The 24,134-nt window shown below is 40.3% G+C and overlaps 1 protein-coding gene across 8 annotated transcripts in view; it reads right to left on the bottom strand.

Moving 5' to 3' along the window:
* RBMS3 (RNA binding motif single stranded interacting protein 3) overlaps positions 1-24,134 on the bottom strand; it is a 702,269-nt gene that overhangs the window by 536,099 nt on the left and 142,036 nt on the right. For 5 of the 8 annotated variants that reach the window (XM_042955148.1, XM_042955152.1, XM_042955154.1 and 2 more), the window contains exon 2: positions 21,428-21,600. In XM_042955148.1, coding sequence (XP_042811082.1) covers positions 21,428-21,600 — 173 coding nt within the window. The remainder of the gene's footprint in view (positions 1-21,427; positions 21,601-24,134) is intronic. The other 3 variants (XM_042955150.1, XM_042955156.1, XM_042955151.1) reach the window with 1 other exon arrangement.

Here is a 24,134-nt window from a genome sequence, read left to right as displayed (position 1 = left end):
CCATACTGTAGTGTACGAAGCGTGCAACACCATTAAGTCTAAAACCAATGTACGCACCTTAAATTTTAAAAAAAGGATCACTAAAAAATGCTGCCGTCATCATCTGAGCTTTCAGCTGGCACAATCTTTATGCCGGTGGAGGGTCTGGCCCCAGTGTTGAGGGCTACAGACTGATCGGAGTGGCGGTTGCTGAAGGCTGGGAGACTGTAGCAATTTCTAAAAATAAGACATCAGTGAAGTTTGTTGCATTCCTTTCAGGAATGATTTCTCTGTAGCATGTGGTACTGTTTGACAGTATTTCACCAACAGTAGAACTTCCGTCAAATTCGGAGTCATTGGTCTCAAACTCTGCTGCTGCTTTGTCAACTAGGTTTATGTACTCTTCTAAATCCTCTGTTGTCATTTCAACAATCTTCACAGCATCTTCACCAGGAGCAGTTTCCATGTCAAGAAACCACTTTCTCTGCTCATCCATGAGAAGGACTTCTTATGCTTTCATATTGTATCATCAGATTGCAGCCATTCAGTCCTCATCTTCAGGCTCCACTTCTAATTCTGATTCTCTTGCTGTTTCCACCACATCTGCAGTGACTTCTCCTGCCCTTAAAGTCATTCGTACTGGCTGGAATTGGCTTCTTCCAAACTCTTGTTAATGTTGATATTTTGACTTCTTCCCATGAATCGCAAATGTTCTTAACGTCATCTAACATGGTGAATCTTTTCTGGAAGGTTTTCAAGTTACTTTGCCCAGATCTGTCAGAGGAATCACTATCTACGGCACCTGCTGTCTTACGAAACGTATTTCTTAAATAATAGGACTTGAAAGTTGAAATTACTCCATGAGCCATGGGCTGCAGAATACATGTCATGTTAGCAGGCATTTAAACGACATCATCTTACTGTACATCTCCATCAGAGTTCTTTGGTGACCAGATGTACTGTCAATAAGCAGTACTATTTTGAAAGGAGCCATTTTTTCTGAGCAGTAGGTCTCAACAGTGGGCTTAAAATATTCAGCAAACCATGTCAAAAACAGATATGCTGTCATCCAGACTGTGTTGTTCCATTTCTAGAGAACAGGCAAAGGAGATTCAGCATCATTCTTAAAGGCACCAGGATTTTCAGAATGGCCAAGGAGCACTGGCTTTCCCTTAAAGCCACCAGCTGTATTAGTCCCTAATGAGACTGTCCTTTGAAGCTTTGAAGCTAGTCATTGACTTCTCCTCTGCAGCTAAAAAAGTCCTAGATAATGCTAGGTCCAATGGTCCAAGATAAGGCTGTGTCCTCCACACTGAAAATCTGTTGTCTAACGCAGCCATCTTCATGAATGATCCGAGCTAGACCTTCTGGATCACTTGCTGCAGCTTCTACATCAGCACTTACTCTTTCCCCTTGCATTTTCTTGCCATGGAGACAGCTTCCTTCCTTACACCTTATACACCACCCTCTCCTAGCTTCACATTTTTCTTCTGAGGCTTCCTCACCTCTCTCAACCAACAAAGTATTGAAGAGAGTGAGCACCTTGCTCTAGATTAGGCTTTGGCTTAGGGGATAATGTTATGGCTGGTTTGATCTTCTATCTAGACCACTGAGACTTTCTCCTTATCAGGCAGAAGGCTATTTTGTTTTCTTATTATTTGCGTGTTCGCTGGAGTAGCACTTTGAATTTCCTTCAAGAACTTTTCCTTTGCATTCACAACTTGGCTAATTGTGAGGTGCAGGAGGCCCAACTTTTACCTGTCTCGGCTTTCAACTTGCTTTCCTCACTAAGCTGAATCGCTTGCTAGCTTTGATTTAAAGCGAGAGACAAGTGATTCTCCCTTTCACTTGAACACTTGAAGGCCACCATAGCGTTATTAATGAGCGTAATTTCAATATTGTTGTGTCTCGGGGATTAGAGAGACCCAAGGAAAGGGAAAGAAACAGGGGAATGAGCAGTGGGCGGAGCAGTCAGAACACACATGACATTTATCCACTAAATTTGCTGCCTTATATGGGTGAGCCACCCAGGTGCCCCAAAGTGAAGCAAGATAAAACGAGGTATGCTTGTACCAATGTTTAAAAACATTTTCGGACTATATAAAGTTCAACAAGAAAAAAAATGAGCATTCAAGCTTAGTTTCAAAATTTTGCATCCATGTTAGCAGCTCCTGAGAACCTTGATTAAGAACCCAGCTCTAGGGGTGCCTGGGTGGCTCTGTCGGTTAAGTGTCCAACTTCGGCTCAGGTCATGATCTCACGGTCCGTGAGTTCAAGCCCCGCGTCGGGCTCTGTGCTGACAGCTCAGAGCCTGGAGCCTGTTTCAGATTCTGTGTCTCCCTCTCTCTCTGCCCCTCCCCTGTTCATGCTCTGTCTCTCTCTGTCTCAAAAATAAATAATAAAATATTAAAAAAAAAAGAACCCAGCTCTACCTTTAGACTTCTTCTGTTTAATATAAAATGCTTGATTTGAGCTACTCCCTCAAGAAGTGCCAATGCATTTTTCTCTCCATTTCACTGCATGTTTACTACCTGTTTTTGTAAACTACAACCTAAATCTTTATTGGAAAGTCAAACAAACAAAGGTCATAGAATGTGGTGACACATAAATGATGACTAATTCCTTTGGCTCAATAGCCTGTTTCTTCTCTCCAGCTCTCCTGGACTGGTTTCAATTTTTACACAAAATATATGGAACAACATTTGGAGTTTACTCACCCATTGTGTTACTAATACTGGCTGATGGGCACTCTCAGGGTCAGAAAACTTAATTGTTCAGCATGTTGACATTTGGAATCATAGAGCTCCCTTTTTCCAGCTGTTGTAAGAAATCTGATCTTTGGCATAGATTTTATAGAAATTGTTGATTCTAGGTAACAGAATAAACTCTATGAGGATGCCCATAATTAGAGCCAATGTCAAGGGCTCTAAATATAGGAGGCAGCTAATAAGCCACCAGCCTATCTAATGTTATTTTCTTTGCATTGGTCCAGATTGCAGGAAAGCATATCTAAGCTTTGTCTGTTTTGGACTGATCCACATACCGCTGAGGGCTGTTGCCCGCGAGATAGACAACAGAGAGGTAAGTTAGTTGAAATTTAAGTAGGAGGGACACTTTCCATTAGGGAACTAAATATTGTGCAAATCACGGTCAACGGCTATTAGCACCTTGCAGAAGAAAATCCCCGAGTCTGCCTGACGCCATGCATAAAGTACAACTTGACATCCTGTAAACATAAGCACACCTGGATTCAGAAAATATGTTCTCTAAAAAACTCATGGTCTAATTTGTCTTTGTTGGCCCAAATATATGTCTCATAACACTATGCAGTTGATGATTTTCCCCCCTTTTTCAAGGGGATCAAGCAAATTGTACTTCCACACTTGTGAGTCATATCATGATTCTCTCACAACATTCACATAGGATATGTTGCAACAACATGACTGGTCTTTTGTCTGTCCACTCTCTTCTGATGTCCTTTATTGCTTTGTTGTTGTTGCTGTTATTTTTAAAAAATCCAAAGAGGGGAGCTAGCACTGATTTTTGCAAGTACCTAAGACAATATCCTATAAGAACTTCTTTGTTTCACCTTCTTTGCCATCAGCTACACCCCTCCAACTGCCTGGCTCAGCATTTTGCAGTTATGAGAAGGTCAGTCTTACAGTGTTAATATTCAAATGAGTATTAACACAAATTAGCTATTCTGAAGTTTGATTCTATAGAATGCAATGTCTTCCAATTCTGTCTTAAGAGGTGAAAATTATACGAGGTTAGGATGTAAGGAGTATTCATTCACAGTACCTGGAAATTTGTCCCAACAGTGAACACTTCATGCCACAAATTCTTAGAAGCCACTTGACATGTGTCAGGAATCGAGCTAAATGTTAGGGAAACAATGGTGAAGAAGATACCTTCCCACTCCCAAGGAAATTACAGTCTCCCAATATAAAATGTTAATAAGCATATAGTGCAGTGTGTTTATGTGTGTGTGGGGAGATATGTGTTGATGCCTACTGGATTTGGAAAATTAGCCACATTTCCAATTTGCCCCACCATTTTTTCCATATATATTAAGTACATGTTTTCCATATCATTTTTTAATTTGATTTTTTTATATTTGTTTCCTATTTGTCACCATGGTTTAGGCTTAGGGCATCTATCTTTCACCAAGTTCTAAAATTACCTCTATGAATGAGGCATTGGGAACAGAAGATGAGTAATATATTTGAAGCAATTTCCCTGTTTTAACAATTAGTATTAATACCAAGCAGTCTTGTGCACAAAGGCAACATAGGATTTTGAATTTAGGTGAAAACACTGTCATTAAAATCCAGGTAAAATTGAATGTCATACTCGAAAAGACAAATCTACTTACTAAGTAAAGACCGATTAATGCTTTGGTACATACTGTTCATTAGCAGAAAGCAGGGCTCTCAGAAAAATGGAAATCAAACCATTATGTGTTTTATAACAGAAGGAGTCTGGAGGTCATAACGCCAGAGGGGCAACTGAGGCTCAGGCAGATAAAGGAACTTGCTAAGCCATGGAGCTCTTTGGTGACAGCATGGAAGAGAGAGACTTCCGGTCTCCCAATTCCCAGCTGCTGCACTAATGGCCAATTCTTGGCAATGTTTATCTGGACCAAATTCATGCCTTTCAAATATGTTCTCGACCATTCCTTGTGGGCCATTTGGGACCCGAGGAGAAGGGTAAGCACCCTTGAGTTGAGAATCTCCTCCCTTGGGCATGCTGGGCAGACACTAAGCTTGCAGCAGCTTTTTTCTTTTTGGCCCTGTCTGGGGGGCTGTGCTTCCCCAGCTTCTCTCAGTTTGCCGAGAAAACTCTCAATTGAGGGAAATAGCATGACATAAGCTACTAGCACTTCTGTCAACACAGGGATGTGAAATTGGAATTCTACAATGACTGTGGTAAAAAAAAAAAAATGAAATGGAGCACATCAGAAACCCGAATCCTGTGTCATGTTGCACTGAGCGTAGCCTCTCAAACTGTCACACTGGTACCAAAAAACAGGTGCATGCGATGCAAGATATAGTCAGAAGTTTTCTGCAATAGAACACCTATTTTTGAGCTATGTTGCCATAAAGTTTAACTCTCTTGCCTTATACTAAGACATCGGCCCTTTTAGTATTAAAATGAACTTCTGAAAAGCATGTGCTAGTGATACTAAATGCATGCCATTAGGTCTACGTGCCAGTAAATAACAGGAAGCAGGCCTTTTGTTTCATATCGTTCACTGTTTGATAAGATCAGGGGTGCCTGGGTGGCCCAGCCGATTAAGCGTCCAACTTCTGCTCAGGTCATGATCCCATAGTCCATGAGTTCGAGCCCCTCATCAGGTTCTTTGCCAACAGCTCAGAGCCTGGAGCCTGCTTCAGATCCTCTGTCTCCCTCTCTCTGTGCCCTTCCCCCACTGACACTCTGTCTCTCTCTCTCTCTCTCTCTCAAAAATAAAATAAAAACATAAAAAATAAATAAATAAAATTCAAAGCTGTTAATACCTTGTAGACCAATCCTCCTCTATTTGTTATTTAACTGCTTTTCTAAATCTGAAAGTCTGGGAATTATATGATTCTACCTAGAACACTTGGCATTTCCACAGCGAGAGTTGGAAGGTACAAAACTATATTAAACAGCATTTATATCACTGACAATCAGGAAACAGTAACTTCCATTTGAAACACATTTTTATACGTTCAGATACTTTATCATAACTTGTCTGAAGAGTTTTTCATACTTTATTTAAAAACGAAGGGGTGTCCACGTGGCTCAGTCGGGTGAGCATCCGACTCTGGATTTTGGCTCAGGTCATGATCTCAGTGCTGTGGGATTAAGCCCTGTGTCGGGCTCTATGCAGAGCAGAGAACCTGCTTAAGATTCTCTCTCTCCCTCTGTCTCCCTCCCCCACTTGCCCTCCCATTGTCTCTCTCTCAAAAAAAAAATAATAATGAAAATAAAATAAAAACGGAGAAAGGATACTAACACAAACAAACTGCATTTGCTGACGTGTTTCCCTCCAAATGAGACACTCGACACTATTTAAATAACTATTATGCAAAGTGCTGCACCAGTTGTACATTACAGGTATGTTGCTTTGGCAGATTTTTCCAAGTCATTAATTAATTTTGCTGCAGCGGCTCTGAAAGTCATTCCTTCAAGCCCACTGACAGGCATTTCTGAGACTAAAGTTGGCAATGTTTTGGTGTCACTAAGAAATGGTGTGGAAATAATTTTCCTCCTCTCCCTACATCCGTAGGCATTGGACTGACACCCAAGTTCTAGAGCATGTTTTGAGAAAAGGGGTCTGGTTCTACGATGATGTGTTTATTCCAATAGTGATACAAGACAAAGAGGGAGAGAGTAGGCTCTACGGTCCAGGTCTCACTTCCCATTTGGTCACTTGTAGGATATGCCAGTAGTTACACAAGAGCTTCAGATGACCTTATGTCTCTGTGCTTCAGTGCCCTTTGCTGCAGAAGACAATAACAGTAGCTCATTGGAGATGGAAGAGGCTGGTGATTAAATTGAATACTTGCACACAGCAGTTTGATTTTCCTGGAACTGAGGGGTTCCCAGGATGTGGGACTTTCATGCTGAAACTGAGAAAGTCCTGGACAAGCCACAAACAGCTAGTCACTCTACCTACAAAGTGCTCGTTAACAATATCTGGTATGGAACACTCACAAATGTCAGCTCTCACTATAATGGTTGCTCTTTTCACTGGAATTCAGATATGCCATGAATGCGAATGCATTCATCTTCCACAGAATTAGCGTGAAGTTGTAACCTAATAAATACGACCCTTTTGCTTTAGAGTTCGAGAAAACAGAGTCACATCCAGAGGCCGAGAACTAAGCACTGACTATGTGAAGGCCCTCAGCAAATCCCTTTCCACTCAGACAAAATGATCCTGACACGAAAGCATTCCCAGGAAATATGCTTCCTTTCCCTGTCTCAGAGGTGCCATTCATAATAAGTGCGAGATGACTCCTCTTTTCAATTTTGAGATTAGGGAAGCCTTTTATAGTTCCCTGATAACCTTGTTTCTAGTTCTTGCTTGAAACGCTTACAGCCTTTGTCTGGTTTGTGGTCATGACAGTACCATAAGGACACTTTATCTAATAAAGCACACAGGTAAGTGTAGCGATCGCAGAGGTCACTGCGTGACTGTGGCATCCTTTTATGTTGAGACATGCAGATCATCTATAGATTACACCTCTGGCTTGCCCAGTAATGTCAAAACATTAATCAGTAAAACAGGTCAGCTCTTTATCTTAAACTTGGTAGTTTTCCCAAGATTCCTGTGCAAGAATCAGCAAGGCTCCATTTTGCAGGTAAGGAATCAATGTCAGGCTCGATGCCTTCGAAAACTCTTGTGGAGAGGACAGCAATTACCAAAACAAAGGTCTGTATCCTGAGTAATGAAGGCAATTGAGTTTACATAGGTAAAGTCTAGAAGTAAGGAACCACACAACACCAGAACTGGAAAAAACAAACAAACCCACCCAAAAAACGTGGGCGAGTATGTTGATATATAAAATTTTAGTACAGAGCTGGAAATCATTTCAACAAAATGACCACCAGCTTTACACAAATGTCCACATTCTGGGAGCAAAATTGATTTCAGTTTATATTGGGAAAGTTCTCATATGGCTAGCACTCACTGAGTGCCTTTTCTGTACTAGGCTTTATTTTAATGCTTTCTGTGTATTACCTCACCCAATTCTCTCCACAATGCTAAAAGGGAGGTGCCACCGTTAGATCCATCTTATAGAAAGAGAAACCGAGGAACAGAGAAGTAGTGTAACTTCTCCTAAGACACATACCTAATAAATGACAGATTTGAGACTTGAACCCTGAGTGGTTCCTCACAATCATGTAAAGAGAACAAAGCTACTTAGACAGACAACTAAAATAACAGGCTTTCTGTATTTTCTGAGAAAGAAGTCAACCTACATCAAGTTTGACATGTAAGAATGGTTCAGTAATTGATATCATTTAAGCATCTATCTCCCTGATTCTAAATTTAGTGTGGATATTTAAATAAATAGAGGTTGTTAGTAAACGAAAAACAATATTTAAAAATTATTTAATGGAAGCACTGAGGAAAGACTTTTTAAATATATAATTTGTAAGAAAATTTAGTTGATAAGAACTGATTCAAGCTACACCAAATTCAACTTGTTGATTTTCAGCAATTAAGTCTAAGTGATATCAGAATACCATTCATATAGACACATTGACTGAGATAATCAAATATGTTTTAAACCACTTCATTACATTCAAAAGCTAAAATGTTTGGCATCAATTTGAATTGAAACTTTCCATTTTATTTTTTAAAATATATTATTATGCACTACAACTATGTGTTTTAAAATCTGTTTTGCAGTATACTTTAATTTTCACCATTTAGATCTTAAATGGTATATATTTATCCTTATATTGTGAATGTTTATAGTATAAATACACCACTAAACAATGAATAGCAATGATAATACAAAATACTACATGATAATAAAAGGATTCACTGTTACATAGAGATAAATAAGACAGGAATAATGTGAAAACTAAAATAGGTGCTTTGTTTGGATACAGACTCCTTAAAATTACAAGTGAGCTCCACTTAATTTAGCCCTAATACATATAAATATGAACGACACAATTTTTTTCTCACTGTATAAGTGAATAACAACTAGCATTTATTAAGGGTTCGATATGTATCAGTCACTAATAGACTCAAATGGGCTAAATGATTTGACCAAACTTTCACACCTAATAAAAGGCTAACTAGAACCCACAGCTGATTCAAAATTCTCTGTTACTCTCATGGTATGATGCTACCTCTTTGCTTTCTTAGTGATTTCAAGTTGTGAATTGTGTAGCATATGTTTATATTTTTCAAAGCTTTTGGGATAATGGAAATATTTTACATCATGACCAGTGTGGCAACTACATCGGTGCATATATTTGCCAAAACTCATCGAATCCTGCACGTAAAATGAATGTATTTAATGTTATTTCTCAATAATGTTGATTGAAAAACTAAAACAACAAATCTACTCACAAAAAATTTAGGGGCATATTTATGATGTCATATACTCGTTCATCAAGAAGACACCACAATGCTAGAGACGTAATGAATATGATAACGGGTAAAAAGAAAAAAGTTTTTTTTTTTCAAATGCTCTTTCTAAGAATAACTTGTAATGATCACTTACTTGCAATCATATGATTAAATGACATATACAGACCATACTATTACCAATTTTCAAATGACTCGCCGTCACTTTTAAATGTGACAAATACACAGATATGCTTTGCGTGTTTTTCATCAAGACCCTCTAATATTGTGCCCCCAAAAGTCATGGGTTGCAAAAAGAAACCTGCAGAAAGACTCCAGAGCCAAAAAGAAAAAAAAAAATCAGCAAACAGCAAACACCATTCAGTGAGCCCAGATTACTTTGCATTAGGTATGGAGTTAGCAGTCAGTGGCACACTGTGATCTGCTTGACAGCTGGAACCTGGTGGCTGAGGCAAGAATAAATGGTTATTTCCTGCCTCAGCAGCACTATTGAGTGAGTAAGCACAGTATTGATCCTTATTTGGTTCCTTAAATGCATGTGACTCAAGTTATCCTGAGGCTTCCCTCCAAAACTCTCCTTGGGATCCAGACAATAAAAGAGCTTGTTATTGGAAACCTTTCTTCTTTCACTCTGGTGGAACAATTTGGAATGCAGTATCTGAGGGGAACGCTGCTTTCTCTGTCTTTCACCATGAACTTAAAGTCTACCTTAGAACAAGTTTCATAATATAAGTCCAATACAATCAGGAAAGGAGGAAGAAGGAGAGAGAAAGAGAGTGAGAAGCAGATAGAATAAATCACAAGATGACTATTTAGGTATAGTTTGGGCACGAAGGAGTAAAAGGCATTGTTATTTGGAAGGATTGTCAGGTAATGACCCTGGAGAAAGGCCCACCAAGTAGCTTTCATCTTTAACTCCCCAACAAAGACCACCCTGCTCAAGCTTGCCAATGCCTCGATGTTGCCAAATCCAATGTGACTTCTCTGTGGGTACATTTTTAACGTCTCAATAGTATTCAAGAGCCTTGATCGTTCTGCATTCTTGAAATACTTTCTTTCCCCAGTTTCTAGATCACACTCTCCTGCTTTCCTGGTTTTCCTTGGTATCATTGCTTATTGTTTTATAAACTCTTTTTGTGGTTTCTCCCCCCTCAGAATCTCAGAATATTGAGTTGTATGACCATTTTTTTTGCTGTGGACATGCCCTGTGTATGAATCCAGGTTAAGAGAAGAACTATTAAACCAAACTCCTTTATTTAAATCCTGAACTTGCCAACTAGCAGCCGAGTAACACTGGGAAAGTCACTTAACTTCTTTGTGTCATTGGCTTCTCACCTATAAAATGGGGGTTGTCATGACGGATAAGTGATTTAACACATGTAATATAAAGTATTTACATGTAACCTACTTAGAATAATGTTTAGCACATATTAGGCACTATATGGTTAACATTAGTATATGTTTAAATGCCACTTATAATGCTTATGACTCCCAGTCTGCATTTCTTACTCTAACCTCTGCTTTGAAAACTAGTCATCTATCAAACTGCCCACTTGTATCTCATTTTTCTTTTGTTTTCTTTTTTTTTTCTTTTTTGTCTAACAAGATCTCAAAAATAACAAGATTGGGAACTCTTGACTTCTATTCACCCAAAATTGTTCCTTCCACAATCCTCCCCATTTTATGAAATGGCCCTGTACCTTTTTGTTTTTAGATGTGAAAGCCAAAACTTGAGGAATTATTCCTAATTTCTCTTCCTCTAACCACCCTGCCATATCAGTAACTTCTATAATCAGAAACTTCTATCAGAATCATCTCCAGAATATATCCCGAACCCATCACTTCTAACCTCCTCCATCACAATGATTCTACTCCAAGCCATCCCTGTCTCCTGCTTGAACTTCCACAATGACCTCCTTGCTTATTTGCTGGCCTCTTCCCTCATAAGCCCATAAAATCCATTCTTTACAGAGTAGCCAGAATAACTTTGCAAAATAATAATAACAATAACAATAACAATAATAATACTAATAATAAATTAAGACAAAATCCAATTTCCACACTCTGCTGAGAAAATCTTACTGATTTAGCCCTGGTGTACCTTTTTTGCTTCATCTTACCATCCTTAACCTCCCTTCATCATTGTTCTTTTGCTATTATGATCTTAATGTTCCCTGAATACACCAAGCTCATTTCCACCTTGGGACTTTTGTACAAGCTTAAATCTATCTGTAATGCCCTTCCTTCTAAATATCATATGCCTGGCTCCTTCTTGAAATTGAGAGTTCATCTTAAAGACATTACCCAGTCTATAATAACCTCCCAGTCATTACTTACAATCTCCTTTTCATGGCATTTCAACCTTCTTTTCATGGTATATTCTAATGTTTTCTTCTTTAGTTAATCTATTTATTTTTTATTTTTTTAATGTTTATTCATGTTTGAGAAGGGGATATTGCAAGTGGGGCGGAGCGGGGAGTGGGCAGAGAGAGAGGGAGACACACAATCTGAAGCAGCCTCCAGTCTCTGAGCTGTCAGCACAGAGCCTGAAACAGGGCTCGAACTCACAAACCTTGAGATCATGACCTGAGGCAGAGTTAGATACCTTAACTGAGTCACCCAGGCGCCCCTAATTATTCATTTATTATTCTCTCCATCACAATGTAAGCTCTATGCAAATGTTTCACCAGTCCTTAAGTTATCTGCAGTGCCTGGCACATAGATGGCATTCAATAAATACCTTTGGGCTAATGAGTAAATAAGCCTTGGCAGTAGTGAAGCAGAAGAGGTGTTGGATGTCATAAATACCAAGCAATTGAAATCTCTGTATTTTGGCAACTATTTCTAGGTTGGAGAAATGAGTAACTTTAAGATCTTTTTCTCTTTGTCTTTTTTTTAAAAATCTAAACGACTGGGTGGATGGTGGTGCCATTCACAGAGAAAGGGAATACTGAAGAAGGAACAAGTCTAAGAATAATCATCTTTGGACAATGAGTTTGACAGCTCTTGTAATACAAACTTGGAATCTTTCAGGAATAATGAGATATGGATGTAGGACTAAGAGAAGAATCCATGGGCTGGAGATGTAGATTTCATAATCATCAGAATAGCTGAAGTTATTTAAGTAGACTTTTTAAAACAAGAAAAGAGGGGGTCCAATCTCTGAAAAACAGAAAAGCATTTAAGAGTAAGACAGATGAAGAGAATTTGGAAAGAAGAATCTCCAAAAGATAAGAGGAGACCCAAGAAAGAGGAATATGATAGCCAAGGAGGAAGACCATTTCACAAATAAAAGAGAGGTAAACAGAGTTAAATAACAGAGAAATCAAATAAGGAGTAAAAAAAAGTCAGCCATACTTGGCAATTAGAATAGCAATGGGCAAACTGAAAACCTAGATGCCACCTGAGCTTGCCAAAGTCCTGCCCTTAAATTCCAAGTCCCTCAGAATTTCAGGCACTTATCACGATATCTGCCTCGAATTCTAATTCTCCCAGAGCTCCAGGCCATTACTTGGCCACCCAGAAGGAGTTAATCATACCTTTCCCCATCCCCAGCTTTTTGGTGCTGATACCAACAAAGTAACCTATGTTAACTGGTGCTCTCAATGGTTTCATTCTTGTTTTTATTTCCCCTGTTTCCAGGATAAATAGGAAAAAGTATTATCAGATATCAGCTATTTAAATAAATATTTTAGAAGAATCATGGACATTCAGCAGAATCTTCTTCATCCAAAGTAATAAAAAATAAAATAGTAATAAAAAAATAATGAAAAATGGTCAATGAATCAGTGGGACCATAATTTCCAGGATGCCCCCAAAATGCTGTAAGATTTACTAGATATGTTCTATAACATATAGACTACAGTCATCAAGAAAAATGTAAATATATAGAAGCTAATGAGTCAAAAGAGGAAGAGTTCCTTAATCATCAGTTAAATGCAAATGTTATTAAAAAATGGAATGTTAAAGAAACGTTTGACAATAAAAATCGTGTGAAGAAGGAAAGGGACGTCCTTCCAAGGACATTCTTATTTTATTTATTTTATTTTTTGCTTCAGAAAGAGACAGCGCCAGTGAGGGGAGGGGGACAGAGGGAGAGAGAGAGAATCTTAAGCAGGCTCCATGCTCAGCACTGACAGAGCTCAACGTGGGGTTCGAGCCCACAACCTTGGGATCAGGACCTGAGCCAAAATCAAAAGCCAGTCACTCAACTGACTGAGCCACCCAAGTGCCCCCCTCCAAGGACATTCTTTAAAGTGCTCATAGATCCCCATTTCAGGGCTTGACTTTCCATGCATAAATCTAAAACAAAACAAAAAAAAAATCTCATTTTTTAATTGGAAAATCCAATTCGCTCCAAAATGATCTTAACAAAACTTATTTTTAAGTCTTCTAGTTAAATGAAAAAAAAAAATTGGTGGCTCCTATGAAATTTCTAGAATCTATGCAAGTCAGAGTAAGGGAATTAAAATAGAAGATTAAAGTATATTCTTTTTATTAGCATGATTTACTCCAGGGGTTTCCAAACTTTGCTACATTGTAGAATTACCTGAGCAGACTTTTAAATTTTTTTAATGTCTATTTATGTATTTTGATAGAGAGCGAGTGCCCAAGAGCATGGGAGGGGCAGAAAGAGAGGGAGAAAGGGAAAGAATCCCAAGTAGACCCCACACCACCAGCTCAGGAGTGGGGCTCAAACTCATGAGCCATGAGGTTATTATGACCTGTGCTGAAATCAAGAGTCAGACGCTTAATTGACTGAGCCACCCAGGTGCCCCTACCTGAACAGACTTTTAAAAATCTCAGTATCTAAGCGGACTATCTAAATCTAAGTATCTAATCTTAGTGTCATGAATTAAATCAGAATCCCTGAGGGTGAGATCCAGGCGGTAGTATTTTTTCTAAAGCTCCTCCAGGGATACTCACGGGCAGCCATGGATGTGAGAACTGGAGACTTATGCCACCCTCGTTCGCATCAAATGAATGTTTACGTGGTGACGAGGAAGAGCTGGGTTTGAATGCTGGTGGCTCTGTAAATTTGGACAATAAGGCTCCTAACCATTTTGAGCCTGAGTTGACTCAAGTATTACTCGGTAATTATTGCTCTCACTTCACAAAGCTATTTTGAGCATTAAATGAGGTAATATTAAAAATGCACAGTGTGTATGTAGTACACAGTAAATGTCGTCTATATGGAAACAATTGCTTATTAATGATAATTGTCTCTTAATTACAAACCCAATCCTATGTCTGGTTCAGAAAGCATAGTTGGCAAATATAACTGTACATAAACCTGAATTCCTATATGCAGCTAAGTTTCAGATCTATGCCGAGTCAATTCAGACATACTTTGGACCTTAAAGGCACTCTCTCATTTAAATTACACAACGGAGGGTTCAAAGATCCTGAAATTCACTTCCTACTCACACCTGCCACCGTACAGATTTACGACGCCTCAAAAGCAGCTGCGTAATTTGAGTCTGGCTTTCAGGAGAAAGCTACTAATAAATTTCCTTGGGTCTTATTAGAGGGAACTTTTAAATCTTCATTGACACGGTAAGAAAGGACTAAAAAAAAAATGTCCACTCACATTTTTCTTATTTACTCCGTTACTCTGAAGTGCATGATGATTGTTTTCCTTTAGTTGTATCTGCACAGTTTGACAGATTTCTGTGACAAGGTTACTTTCAAATTGATAAAAGGTTTGATTGTGTCGGTGCATTTGTCAAAACTGTCTGACACCATGTATAATGGACTCTGCACCCGGAGCCCGGACGACACTGGAGTCTGCTCTAACTGTTCAGCGTTTTCCGCACACACCGTAACGAGACATCCAACAGGGCTGGGTGAAAGTCAGGGAGATTAGCTTGGGCAGACCCTCAGCTCTTGAGCTCCAACACTCCCACTTTGTTCTCCTGGCTTTTCATTCCGGGCATTTCCGCTCTCTGGTTAAATGCTAAAGTGACATTTACAGCTTCATTGTAAAGGGAGCAATGCGAGGGTGTCATAGCTTTAGCAAAGAGAACGTTTACAGAGAAAAATGAAGGGCAGGAAAGCGGACTCCCTGGTCTTCTGGTGATGATTAGAAATACATGCGCGCCTAACCAAGAGTTTCCCTCCTTTCCCTTCATTCTAGTGGCCTTACCAAGAGCAGGCTCACTTTATAACACAAGAACAATTCATTCGATATGCGCACAGTGTTGTCATTAACAGATCAGTTAATGATGTAGAGGTGGGGGCGATGGACAGCCATTGATCAAAAATCGGGCAATGCATTGATCAAAATTTCTGAGTCTTGAGGATGATTAAAGATATTGTATAAGTGGAAAATATAAATACATCATGATTTTTTTCCCATTTAAAATTCTCTTTATTACGTTAAATATGTGGTTTTATTTTTTTTTAAGAACAATTTCACTGTGTTTCAAGGGCATTGTTTACAATTGTATCATAGAAGGTGCCAATTTTTTGAGAGAGGAAGTACAGCTTAAAATGCAAAAATGATTATATCACCAAAATTTTATTTGGTCCAAAAGTTGTGATGCTCTCTCTTGCTCACTTGCTCACTTCCTCAGTCTCCTAAGCCAACTCTACCTATTTCCATCTCCTCCTCCTGAAATAAGCGAAAAGGGCATATAATCCAAGTATTCCACACATGATCTCCAACAGATAATCCATCCCATGAATATAATTGCATAATTAATAGAAGTTTTTGGTTGCCATTATATTTGCCTTTAGTGCTCTTACTACTGCAGCCCTTAAATGCTTAATAGTATGTTGATGATACATTCATGACTAGGTAAGCAAAAGAGATTAGCTGAAAGTCATGGATGTGGGTCTTCTGTGCCACTTCACTGTTTCTTTCAGAGTTCATTTGATTAATTGACTCTCAAGTCCTTGTTTTTTAACAGAAAAGTAAATGCATACGAAAACAGGCATCTTTCACCACACGTAACTGTTCTACCGTCACCATTACTGATTCTCACACTTTCTTCTCTGACTATAAATCATTCTTCCACCTTGCGTTCCAACTATTCCTACTACGATCATCCCCTGATCTCATGAGATGCCTTCTTTCCACTCTGTACTTGGCAGTTTTTTGAAACAAAAATCTAAGTCACCTTCCTGTTTATGACAGTTCAATGTTTCCTTCCTTTGCTCTTCATATAAAACAAATTTCCTAACATGATCCAGAAAGAAATCACCTTATCCCATATTTCCACATTTCCAGCTCCTTTTGCCCTATACTCGGCCTCCCCCTCTCTAACTCCACGGGCTTTTTTTCTTCAGCCCTTTTTCTTGCCATGCTCCCTCTACCCGTTGGTTCTACAGACATGAGGCTCTTTCTCCTGGAATGCTCTTATCTTCTTTCCTCATCTAGTAAAACCTATTCCTCCTTCTGATCTTACCTCAATGGTCACTTCCTTGGAGAGTCCTTTGCTCACTGCCATAACTAGGACAGATCCCATGTGACAAACACTCTTGGTTCCATGCTCCTCTCTTTTCTTGAATTTATGGTTGCAATTTTATATCAAATATAGGCTTATTTAATTGATGTCTCTTTTCCCTAGTAAAATATAAGCTCTGCTAAAGCAAGGCCTTTGTCTAAATGTACCCACCACTGAATCTTTAGCACAGTATCTGGCATGCAGCACAGGTGCTCTGTAACTATTTCTTGATTGAGAACACAATAGAGTTCTTTGAGATTTCTTAAGATAAAGACATTACAGCCTTTAACTATAGTATCTCCTATAAGACACACAATGCAATGTATTCATTTAAAACAACTAGAGGGGCGCCTGGGTGGCTCAGTCAGTGGAGCGTCTGACTTCGGATCAGGTCATGATCTCGCAGTCCGTGTGTTCGTGCCCCTTGGCAGGCTCTGTGCTGACAGCTCAGAGCCTAGAGCCTCCTTCAGATTCTGTGTCTCTGTCTCTCTCTCTGTCCCTCCCCCAGTCATGCTCTGTCACTCTGTCTCTCAAAAATGACTAAATGTTAAAAAAAAATTTTAGGGGCGCCTGGGTGGCTCAGTCGGTTGGGCGTCCGGCTTCGGCTCAGGTCACGATCTCGCGGTCCGTGAGTTCAAGCCCCGCGTCGGGCTCTGGGCTGATGACTCAGAGCCTGGAGCCTGCTTCCGATTCTGTGTCTCCCTCTCTCTCTGCTCCTCCCCCGTTCATGCTCTGTCTCTCTCTGTCTCAAAAATAAATAAAAAACATTAAAAAAAAAGTTTTTAAATGAAACATAACTAGAGAGTTCCCATGTAGCGAAATCATTTTGCAGTCTCGTCTTCTTTTCTTTGATTTTACTTGTGATCCGAACATAGGAGCTTTGATGATGTATGTGAATGGAATCCCATAATAGGAATTTGCTCTCAGATTATACATTGAGATGTAATGTAATTTCTTTTCTTTAATACTATTTTTTTTGCTGCTCGTCAGTATTAATATGGATGCTGTACTCTGATACCAGATAATTCACTATATCTATGCTCATTTTTGGTATATCTCTGTTTTATCTATTCTTTTATTACTATAGATATTAACAAATATTGCATTTCCTATATTATAAGGAAAAAACTCTAAAAGTACTTCCACTTTCATAATAATAAACATGGAAAACTGATCTTCATGGCAAATTCATGTAAATAAGTGAATATTATCTATTTGTAGGTGAAATCATTTTAAAGTGTTGGGATGAGTAATAGGAACATAAAATGATCTGAATCTTTAGAAGAGTGCTAACATAAAGTACCAATGACTGGATGCCTGGGTGACTCAGTGGGTTGAGCATCCAACTCTTGGTTTCGGCTCAGGTCATCATCTCACATTTTGTGGGATCGAGCCCTGCATCAGGCTCCAAGCTGGTAGTTCAGAGCCTGCTTGAGATTTTCTCCCTCCTTCTCTCTCTCTTTGTCCTCCCCCCACTGCCTCTCTCTCTCTCTCTCAAATAAAATAAATTTTTAAAAAATAATTAAAAAAAATACTAATGACTGGGACACCTGGGTGGCTCAGTCAGTTAAGCATCCAGCATCGGCTCAGGTCATGATATCATGGTTCAAGCCCCGGGTTAGGCTCTGTGCTGACAGCTCAGAGCCTGAAGCCTGCTTCAGATTCTGTGTTTCCCTTTCTTTCTGCTCCTCCCCCACTCAGGCTCTCTGTCTCTCAAAAATAAATAAACATTAAAAATATTAAAAAAAAAAAAAAAAGGGGGGGGGGGCGCCTGGGTGGCTCAGTCGGTTGAACGTCCGACTTCGGCTCAGGTCATGATCTCACAGTTCGTGTGTTCGAGCCCCATGACGGGCTCTGTGCTGACAACTCAGGATCTAGAGCCTGCTTCAGATTCTGTGTCTCCCTCTCTCTCTGCTCCTCCCCTGCTCACACTCTGTCTCTCTCTCAAAAGTATAAAAATAAAGATTAAAAAAAAATTTAATACATGTGTATATTAAAAAAGAAATACTAATGGCCAATGCGAGAGACCAACTCTACAAGAGAGGAAAAGGGATTTTACAAGTGACCTGCATGGATCTCTTACCACAGGTGTCCCTACACATCAGGCCATACCGATACAGCTGAATCGACTCGGGCTGTGACCCTGCCAAAACTATAAAAGGGGATTAGTGAGAGAGAGAGAAGTATCCAGGAGCACATTGTACCACTAAATAATAATGAGGATCTCAACGAAATATCAGAATTTTAGCATGAAAGAAGCTTAAAGCATTATCAAGTGGAAACCCATTATTTTATACATAAGGGAAACCAACATTAGGGTGAAAACAAGCCATGGGTCCAAAGCCACACCCTCAGCTGATGGCAGAACCAGGGCTGAAAACCTGATCTCTTGGTGCACAGCTATTCCCATTGTATTATGTGGCTTGATCACATCAGTTCCTCAAAATTCTCTAGGAAAAATAATCCGAGCAATAAACTCCAGGTCCAGACCACTTCAGTCACTGTAGAACCCACAGACACGTTTATAATAACAACAGCATGGGTCCAATCTTATTACCCAGCAAAAACTAACATGAACAAGTAACCAGTACCCTCTGTGCTCTTAGCCTTCTCTAAATTTCTCACATGCACGTAAGAACATTAACACAACTTCTTTCCTCAAAAATAACCTCTCTGTGTCACTAAATCTCTTTCCTGAGTTCAAAACACCAATGCAGGCTGGGGCACCCAGGTGGCTCAGCGGGTTGAGCATCCGACTCTTGATTTCAGCTCAGGTCATGATCTCATGGTTTGTGTGTCTGAGCCCCACATCCGGTTCTGTGCCTGCTTGGGATGCTCTTTCCCTCTCTTTCCGTTCCTACTCCGCTCACATGCTCCCCCTCTCTCTCCCAAAATAAATAAACTTGAAAACAACAACACCAAAACCACCAATACTGGTTTTTAGGTAACACTTCCATTTATCTATTTCTGGCAACATTCTATCAAATGTGGACACTGACATAGACATCTGTAGTATAATGCTACATCAGTGGTATGTTCGGAAGTGCTTCTCAAAAGTAAGCAGCATATGGGGCACCTGGGTGGCTCAGTCGGTTGAGCGTCCGACTTCGGCTCAGGTCAGGATCTCGCCGTTCAAGGGTTTGAGCCCCGCGTTGGGGCTCAGAGCCTGGAGCCTGTTTCAGATTCTGTGTCTCCCTCTCTCAGCCCCTTCCCTGCTCATGTTCTGTCTCTCTCTGTCTCTCATAAATGAATAAACGTTAAAATTTTAAAGAAGAAAAAAAAAAAGTAAGCAGCATCAACAATGCCGAGAGACTGTTAGAAATGCTTATTTTTAGTCTCCACCCCAGGCCTAGGGAATCTTTATCTTTATCTATCTGTGCTTCACTAAACTCTTTGAGTGATAGGGAGCAATGAGAAAAAAATCTTCCTTAAATCCATCAATATTCTTTTTGTAAATGAGATCCCAATAAGAGTCAAAGATAATAGCTGTTTTCCTATCAGCATCCTTTAAGAGATACTTCTGAAGGTTTTAACATAAAGACCACAATCTTTCGCATTTACAGAGTCCTTACTCTTCAAAATAGTTTAGATGTTTCTAACAACAGGAAAAAGTTGAATTATTTACCTTCCAATTCTCCACCCCAACCTTTTACTGATCAAAGCCTAACCTACATTTCTATGTCTTAGCCCTAGCACATTCGTTTTGCTTACACAACTCCCTTTAAATATTTATGTGTCAAAGTTTTGCTCCACCCCGTCCCAAATGGAGGTAGTCAACAGCAAAACGGCTCTCCCACTGTAATCTACATATTGCTTTGCCAATTGATTATCCAGTTATGTATTTGTGTTTTGGTTTATCAGCCACTTCCTGGTGTTTTGCTATTTGTTCCCAACCTTCAGATCCAGAACAAAGACAAATAAATACTGTCTGCTTTGTTTTCCTCTTCCAATATTTTAGAGGTTGGAAAATTTACAAAATAAATATCCTCTCAACCTTCTTGTAAAAGCATTGCAAAAGAGAAAAAGAAGAATTGAGTAACAGTTTCCCAAATTTAAAAATACCCAGCTAAGGCACGCTCAAATGACCAACAGCTGTACTGATATTACTTGAAAAATAATCATACAGCAATCTACAAATACAGGTCCATGAGTTGTAATTCAGTATCCCTTATTAATTTTATTTGGAGGGCACACGTAAATATGTGTATTCTATTGGCACAGAAGTAAGACTGTTAATAACCTAAATGTTCGTAGATAATAGATTAACAAAAACGCTTTGGAAGGGCATGTTCGTCACTACCACATTTCCTAGCAAATCCAAAACTACTTGGTGAGTATCGTTCTTGGCCTTGGTGGGAAATAGCTTCACTGGATGTGGAAGTGGATGTTTTCAAGGAAACCAAAGTTCTAGTTTTATAATTCCCCAATTACCTGGTCCTGGCTGAACTTCTATTTACCGAGAACTGGCCAGAAAAGCTTTGCAACACAGGAGGAGGTAACCATCCCGAAAGCAACTGTCTCTAAATTTTCAAGATTGCCTTCGCTAATACTTCCACCCCCAAAAGCAGCTACCTTTCTGAGATTCGTTACTGATCCCACCAGCCACATGGGGTCTGCTTGCTCGTCATCTTTTCGGTCAGTACATGCATATGGGCCAGCACTCCCAGGTACGTCTGCTCAGGGACCTCCACCCCGCCCCTAACGGAAAGAACACAAACTCCATTCGCTAAGGTCAGCTGGACTTAGATCTCAAACTCCAGTCCCATTTGTACAGTGGAGTCTACCTCACTGAGGCACCAATAAAGGGGTGTACCGCGTGCAATACCGAGTCCTGTGTGGACTGAGCCCACGTGAGCCAGCGCGGAGGAGAGGAACGGCGCGGAGAGCAGAGGGCACTTACGGTTGGCACAGCTTGATTAGGTCCTGGTCAGTGGTGCCTGGAGGAAGGCCTCGAATGTACAGGTTGGTTTTACTCAACTGTTCCCCGCTGCTGTTGCTGCTGCTGTTGTTGCTGCTGCTGTTTGTGCTGGGGCTGGGAGGTGCCATGGGGTGGGGAGCTGATGCATAGGACTGCTGGAAACAGAAAAGGCTGTTACTGGAAAAACAAAGCCAGCACCTATTCACAGGCCAGCAGCGCAGCTCGAAAGCAATGCCGGCTTCTCGGCCTCTCTGATCCACACATGCACACACATTTTTATATCACTACCCTGTACGCTTCTGAGAACATCATTCCCCCCACTCTGGTCCTGCACTTGGGTCGGCATAAGTTAGCCCTAAACGGGGCAGAAAGAAGTTCCCAGGTGCTCCTGACAGTGGCATATGGCTTCTGAATCAGTCCCCTGTGATTTTCCTTAGAGGTGTAAAGTCACACGTTACCTCCCTCCCCACGAGAAGAACGTAGTTTGCTCTTGGCACCAAAGCTCTGCCCCTAGCTCACCTTTAACGAGCCACACGTCTTTGCTTTGTCTCCACTCCTTGTCCCCTCCTCTCCAAAACACCAAACCGAAACCAAACAAACAAAAAACTGCCTCATATTGTTGTCCTCCCCATCACTCTCCAATACAATTCCTGACACACAGGAATCACTCTATGAATAGCGAATCTAGGAAGGGCCAAACGGACGGATGAACGGACCTCATCTCTTTCTACCACTCCCAAATCTGCTTCTTCATGGCGAACGTCCTGTGTTTTGCGATACTGAGCCGCCATTCTCTCGATGCAGTCAAGATCCCCTTTAGGTTACTCTAGTCGAGGGTCTCAATCCAGGAACTACTGACAACTTGGGATGATTCTTTGCTGTGGGGCCTTTTGTTCATTACACTGTACGTCCCACATTGTTCACTGTAGGGTGGTAGCAGTAACCTTGTCCTTTACCCACCAGATTCTAGTAGCAGCCATCCCCTAGTTGTGACAACCAAAATTTCTCCACACACTGCCAAGTGTCCCCGGGGAAACAACCACTGCTCTCCCCCGGTAGAAAATCACTGCTCTAACTTGTCAAACTATTTTATAACAAAATAAAATGATAAAATGATCCCTAGCAACTGAGAATATACAACATGAATATACGTGCCAGAATTAGTGGACACGGTGCTCATTATATACTTCATTTCTTTGTCAAATGGGCCTATCTTCACAAGTTCTTAAATTACACAGACTGAGTTTGCACTCCTGCTGTGTCTCTTACTGGCTGTGTGACCTTTAGATGGTGCCTTCACCTCTCTAAGACTCAACATTCTCATTAATATGAGGAGGATTAAAATACTACTCTCAATAGTATGTCACAGGGTCTCTACATAAATTCAATGAGCTAATGTAAACAAAATGGTTCCTGGAAATTAGAAAGTGCAAAATAAATGTTAGCAAAAACAAAAATGCAAGAGTAACAATAATGATAACATTTGTAGCTCATATCTGTCTTGCCAGTAACATTAGGCTATATAACTATCCCAGATATTCTCAGTCGTAACCTAGAATGTTACCTAAAGGTAACACCTATTAAGATTCCAGTGGGGAGATTTTGGCCTGAGTGTTAACCTGAAGACACATTAGCTGTTCTATCAGGGGTGAAGGTGTGTATTTAACAGATGGCAAGTAGATGCTTAAGAAATACTTAGTCTACAACATATACAGTACAAATTGAATGAACACAGCACTTAGTCCACAGTGATAAAAGGCCAAGTTTTAAAATTTTTTTTTTCAACGTTTTTTTTTATTTATTTTTGGGACAGAGAGAGACAGAGCATGAACGGGGGAGGGGCAGAGAGAGAGGGAGACACAGAATCGGAAACAGGCTCCAGGCTCCGAGCCATCAGCCCAGAGCCTGACGCGGGGCTCGAACTCACGGACCGCGAGATCGTGACCTGGCTGAAGTCGGACGCTTAACCGACTGCGCCACCCAGGCGAAAAAGGCCAAGTTTTAGCGGCACCAGCCTTGTTTCTTGCTATAATACTCAGTGTTACACTTTTCAGAATGATCAGATTTGCCCCAGTCCATATTTCCAAGTGGCTACAAGACAATGCCTCTTAGCTACAACATGTCAAATAAAACTCATTATCTCTGCTCTCTCACCGCCCAAGTCCCCACCCCAGACACCCAGCACAATTGACCCCATTTCTCTCTGGTGTTACTGACATTCATCTAGCCCCCATGCTAGAAGCCTTGGGGTCAGCTTCACTTGTTCTTTCATTCTAAATCTCAAAATACAGTCAGCTACCAAATTTTTGGACAAGTTTCTAGAAGCATCCTTTTCTCTGAATTCTCACTGCCTCCTAGGTCGGGATCTGGTCCACCTTGTGGATCCACCATATCCACCATCTGGCTCATGCTTTCCTCTTAGGGAGGAAAGTGGAGGAAGAATAAGACAGACAGTCAAATGCAAAGGCACACTGGTCTTGAGTATACTGGGCAGTTCCTTTAAGGAATGGCGGCGGTGGGGGGGACAGAACCCAGAGCCTCCTTCTTTGAAACAAACATTTCAAGTAAACATTAGGTATTACTTAATCTGCTACCAACATTTTTAATGTGGGATTTTACAACAAATTACACAGAATACTTTCTGTTCCCAATGTTTGAAAAAAATGACATACATCCATTGCCTTTTGGA

This window comes from Panthera leo, chromosome C2 (genome assembly GCF_018350215.1).
Source record: "Panthera leo isolate Ple1 chromosome C2, P.leo_Ple1_pat1.1, whole genome shotgun sequence".
In the NCBI taxonomy this organism is placed as follows: domain Eukaryota; kingdom Metazoa; phylum Chordata; class Mammalia; order Carnivora; family Felidae; genus Panthera; species Panthera leo.
Note: the sequence above shows the minus strand (reverse complement) of the source record. Positions and strands in the feature narration are given on the sequence as shown.